At 40.6% G+C, this 6,000-nt stretch overlaps 1 protein-coding gene across 3 annotated transcripts in view; it reads right to left on the bottom strand.

Moving 5' to 3' along the window:
• Positions 1–393: 393 nt before the first annotated feature.
• Positions 394–6,000, bottom strand: part of LOC122791825 (nuclear receptor subfamily 1 group I member 3-like) — a 386,827-nt gene continuing 381,220 nt past the window's right edge. For 2 of the 3 annotated variants that reach the window (XM_044059782.1, XM_044059781.1), the window contains one exon: positions 394–719. In XM_044059782.1, the coding sequence (XP_043915717.1) occupies positions 593–719 (127 nt within the window). In that variant the 3' untranslated portion in view covers positions 394–592. The remainder of the gene's footprint in view (positions 720–6,000) is intronic. The other variant, XR_006363206.1, reaches the window with a different exon arrangement.

The raw sequence follows: 6,000 nt of genomic DNA, 5'->3' as shown, positions 1-6,000 counted from the left end.
ATGTATATGTGCTTCTGAGCTGCCAGCCATCCCTCATAAATGACAGAAAATATTATTACAGTTAGAAATAGTTTGGATTAATTGTGATGTTCAAAATGTACTTTGTACAGAATCTACTGGCTTATATTTCATATTTTCAAAAGAAAATTACCTCCAAATACCATCACAGCAGGATACACACAAAAGTAAAAGTTAAAACAAAAAGGAGCTGCACACCACTACAGCAGGCCTGGTATACTAAACAACATTTCTGTGCATATTTGGCTCTTTCTACAACCAGGCTTTGTTACTGGTTTGGCAAAAGAATAACAGTGCAGGGTGGATTTGGCATAACTTGTTACTGACCTCACCCCTCTTCATTTATCAAACAAGGTAAAGTAAAAGAAGGAGGAATCAGAATCTTAGTTTTTATTCACAGTATACTTTTTGATATATTACATTAATGAGGCAAAACTGAGTAACTGTGGCTAAATGCAGCCAGCCATGAAAGCCACTGTTGTTTCACACTCTCTCTCCCCCTCAGTGGCAGAAAAGTTTGGTATATGAAGTGGTGATATACAAATGAAATATTTTGGTGAAATGCGTTTGAAGGTTAACTGAAAACCTCTTTCAGAAGAGGAGTCCATAGTCCCTCTTGCAGAAGTAGGATCTGTTTGCTATGCAGTTCATTCAGACTCCGGAGCTCAGTCAGGAAGGACAGGAGTACAGGAAAACGCATACTAGAATGAAAAAAATAGATAAAAAATCAAATCCTTTGCAGTACTCTGCATTCTTACAGTTCTTTGTCCATATGTTATTGCGTTACTCTGAATACTCAGCTTCAAGAAGGCTCTGAACATGAATCATCAGACCTTTGAATGCAGATACACACACACACACACACACACGCACGCACGTACGCACATAGACAGCTATGTATAACGTGCTTATACATATACACCATCTATGACTAAAACTATTACATTTTTAACAATGCACTTACTACTTTTTATGCCTCTGGTGACATGCATTACTTCAAATAGATTTAGGTACTGTACTGCAAAATTTACCTGGTATTTGAATCACCTCTCTGCATGTATGCAGGACCAAACCATAAAGATATTTGACATTTAACTCATCTTAGTTGATAATCTCCTCATTGGTGTTTAAAGAATGTAAAATGCTTTGAAGTGACTGGCACAGCAAACCTGGGGTGGGAGATTAGCATAATGGTTAAGGTGTTTCCTTTATAGACAGAAGGTGCAGGGTTTGATTCCCAATGGGGTAATTGGATAGGCTTAAAGTGACCCACAAGGGCAGTTAGCTGAGTACTAATCTATGAGCCTAAAACTGAGATAAATTCTTCAAGTAACATGCTATGACACCATTTCTGACCAACAGAAAGGAAGTGGTCTCTTTTCCAAGTCAAGGTTAATAAATTTACTAACCGAGTATTAGAGAAAAGCTGGACAATGACAACACATAGTTAGATAGAGGAACAGTTTGCAAAGATGAATAAAAAGTCAACAATACAGTCCCATAGTTCTGAGGAAGTTCCACCATCAGGAACGAAAGCGCTAAACCTCGGCTTTGTTGTAACTCTTTATTTGGGAATTTGAAGCAGTTAAGCGGTCTTCATTTTTGTGGCAAAAAGACAATGAAAAGAAAAAAAAAAAAAAGAGTACATTGCCAGACTCAATGTTATATTCTAGAATACTATTGAATTTGCTGTGACCAGGTAAGCAATTTTAGGAAAGACTTTAGAGGCTTTAAAATCAAATCTGGAAGCTTTAGGGCTGCAAAAAGGCACAAAAGTGAAAGTTCTTATGCAAGTATACATTTCTGGAACAAACAGGCTAAACGAACTGCAACATAATAAAAATGAAATGAAACAACCAACTATGCCAACGCAATAAACACTGAATATTGAAGGAAAGAACTATGAGAGGAAAAATCATGAAACCTAAGAGTGAAGGCCAGATACTTGGTTTTCAACAGTCTGAACAAGATCTCTGAATATGTAATGAGCTGTAGGAGAATCCCGAAATGCAGTGTAATAGTGCTTCATGCTATGTTAGTATTTCCCTTTTGAGCCAAAAACAGCTACATCAATGATCATGAATATATACAATGATGTGAAAACAGAAAACTGCAAAGCTTTTACTGGTGTATGAAAAAAATATGCTTAGCTGAAGAAATATACAAAGAATTACACATTTTCACACTATACAATTAAAAGACTCCATATAAACTTAACTGAAAAGCAATATATTATAAATCATAATAGTGAATGTGTAATGTTGAAATGTCAAAATGTTGTGATGTTACAATGTTGAAATCAAAATACCTACTACCCTACTTATGTAAAGAGCTGGACTTGCCCCCCATAAGACCCAAGTTAGCAATCAGATCTGGGTTTCACTTACAGGGAAGTGATCTAGTTTGTTGCTTGGTTGTGCAATGGCGCAGTGTACATATGTAGGACATGTTTGCTGTTACTAGGAGTTTATAGTTCAATGCTGTAAAGTTTCAACATTTTGACATTTCAGGATTTTGCATTCAGTATTCTGACTTTCAGTGTAGCACTACTCAATAAATTGTCACATACCTGATTAAAACATTTGTGAAGATCTCTTAAAAAAAGCTTATTTCTGCATGTGTGTGTGTGTGTGTGTGTGTGTGTGTGTGTGTGTGTGTGTGTGTGTGTGAGTGTGTATGTCAGTCCAAACTGATCAGCAAAGTTGCCCAGCTGAAGCATGCTCGGCCCATAATCCTAAGATCGATGGATCAACACCATCTTCTGATACACAAAGGGTAGGAAGTTCCTAACATTAGATAGGTTTTGATGTATGTAGACAGTAATCTAGCCTTTGACCATCACATGTCTACGGTACAGAGGAAATAATTCTATGTTGTGTAAAGTATAAACAAAGAGTCTATATTATATGAACAAATGTTCATAATATCGAAGAGCGAAAATGCCGGACCTCTAATTCATTATTGTGAGGGGTGCCCCCCCCCCCGCTAAATATACATACCAACTCTGAGATCACACTACAGTGAGGAAAGGGCAAATATTCTGACCTTCACTGTACTGCAATCCCACAAGAAGCACGTCGAGGTCCGGCATTTTCGCTTTTTAGAGCATTCGATATAATGAACATTTGTTCATATAATATAGACCCTAAACAAAGATATGGCATCTAGATCCAAAGAAGTCATAGTTCCACTTTATTCAGCACTTATTGGACATACCATTGAGTACAAAACCCACTCTTTGGTATGCACCTAACCAGACACATCCAACAACTGGAACATCCACAGAGCTTCCTCACTAAAAGAATACAGGGAGTAAATAACATGTCATATGCACATCACCTCAAAGTCCTATCCCTGTATTCTTTCTCCTACAGGCTGTTGATGAGAGTTTTATGTCTGACATATAAGGCATTGTCAGGATCCACTTTGATGGACCTCCTGCATGTCCACAAAAAAAAACAGCACCAGAATTACTCATTCCAGAGACTTAAACCTTGCCTGTGATATAAATAAAACATGCTGGTGACAGAGGTATGTATCCCAGAGACTATTGTTATCTGAAACAGGCTTTCCATTTCTCTGAAGCAGAGTTGCTCCCTAACCCAGTTCAAGGGTAATGTTACTCAGTGCTAGAAGTCTAAACCTCAAAATGCACTCACTCGAGTCACTCCTTAAAATGGAGAACATTGACATATGTGCAGTGACAGAGACTTGGTTCAAGGCTCCAGAGAGCACCCCTGCATTACCAGGCTATAATTCATAGCACACCTTTCGGCCGCCTAACCTGGACTGAAACACTAAAGGCAGAGGTGTGTCCATATTCATTAAGGATATCCACACCTCCAGGCTAGTTGCTCAGAATAATGCATCCGAGATTATCCAAGTGGAACTAACTCTGGGCAAGACCACAATACAAATTGTAACTTGCTACAGATCCCCAACATGCCCCAGGATTCCCACTCCTCATTTCTCGATACACTGAAAAATATTAGGGTACAACCCAACACCCTAATAATGGGCAACTTCAACTACCCCACCATTAACTGGGAAAACTACTCATGTACCAACTCTTTTGCTCAACGTTTTCTGGAATTCATAAATTCCAGCACCTTGGATCAACTTTTCCACACCCCCACCAAGGGCAGCAATATCCGAGACCTGGTCATTACCAACATGGGCGACCGGTGTTCCACACCAGAGGTCAATTAATCGTTGGTCAGATCCGACCACAAGCTAATCACCCTAGACATCCACATCCTGCCCCCAACCCCCATTAGGGAAATCACCATAAAATATTTCTCCAAAGCCAACTTCACACTTCTTAAGACAGAAGTGGCAAACTTCACGATACCTATGCAGATGGATAATAGAGGTACGACTGCTGAATCCTACACAAATGCACTTTATAAGCACTTATGCGAGTGGATGGATCGTGCTATCCCTAACAGAACCAAGATGCTATCCTCCAAAAAAAGGAAGCCAATCTGGTCCCCTGCCATAAACAAACTCTACAACAGAAGAAAGAAACTGTTACAAAAAAGAGTAAAATCCCATGATTGGAGGAACTCCCTGGTCAGCCTCAGTAAGAAGCTGAGATCTCTCATAAAATCCTCCAAAGCTAGTTATGAAAACAAAATCACCACTGATTCTAAAGACAACCACAATGCATTCTATAACTATGTCGAGAATCTCAATGGCAATACTCAGACCTGCTCTGAGTTACAGCACAATGGCACCAAACATACAGAACCAACTGATATTGTCAACACCCTGGCAGATAGGTTCAGTGCTAACTTTATCCCCCCTCTCACCCCCTAAAGGGCCGATCTCTATACCGGAAAAATGCAAAGTTCCTGCAATCACAGCTGCACAGATAAAAACCACACTCTCCAAAGCCAAGAGCAGAGCATCCATGGAACCTGACTACATCCCAGACTGTGTTCTACATGAACTACAGAATGAACTGGCACCCCCCCACCTCACCATGTTCAATCATAGCCTCACCTCAGGCTTTGTGCTTGCTGAATAATTGCACAGTGACTGTTATCCCACTCCCACAAAGGGAGCCACCACAGACCCGGGAACTGCCGCCCCATTAGCCCTTTCGCGCAAGCACTGGTCTGCAAGAGCCATGGGAACATATCATGGAACATAAAGCAAGACATTGGTAATCTCTAAATTCTGGACTCCACCCAGTTCGGGTTTGTAAAAGGCAGATCATGTCTCCTAAACCTGATAGACATCTTTAAAGCAGTCACCAAAGCCATAGATGAGGGTAAGTTGGTTCACACAGCCTGTCTATATCTCGCCAAGGCTTTTGACACCATCCCCCACTCTGGAATTATAGATAAACCCACTAAACTAGGTATAAATCCGTATGCCACAAGATGGGTTGCCAACTGGCAAACTGGCAGAACCAACATTGTGAAAGTAGTAGACTCCAAATCCGACTTCAGACCAGTGACAAGTGGAGTACCACAGGGTTCAGTACTGGGTTCTCTCCTGTTTGGTATCTACTTTTCTGAAGCATAGGCTAAAACAGAAGGTCTTTGGCTAAAGAAGTTGGCAGATGACTGCAAACTAGGGGCCATAATTGAAACTCCCCTAACTTGATGTGCCAAATCCTACAAAGGGCCTCACTGAGACAGATGCCAGGTGTCAAAGCCATGGCCTCAAGCTCAATGCCAAAGGGTGTATTGTGTAACCCCTTTGGTAAAAACTCTGTACCCATGGCTACCATAGGTAGTAGTCTATAACCTAAAAGTGTGATAAGAGTCCTTGGGACACAGGTGGACAGTAGTCTCGCTTGATAATCACCACAGTAGTCAGGAAATCCTTCTACATGGCACACCTCATGCAGGTTTCTCATCAGGAAAAAGGGGTCCAGTGGCCCCCCTCTACTCATCACTCGGTAGACCCATTATGGTGTACAACACCCCTTTTTAGTATGTACCTCACGCGAGCATCTACAGCAACTGGAAG

This window comes from Protopterus annectens, chromosome 17.part0 (genome assembly GCF_019279795.1).
Source record: "Protopterus annectens isolate FY-2018-M chromosome 17.part0, PAN1.0, whole genome shotgun sequence".
Taxonomy (NCBI): Eukaryota; Metazoa; Chordata; order Ceratodontiformes; family Protopteridae; genus Protopterus; species Protopterus annectens.
Note: the sequence above shows the minus strand (reverse complement) of the source record. Positions and strands in the feature narration are given on the sequence as shown.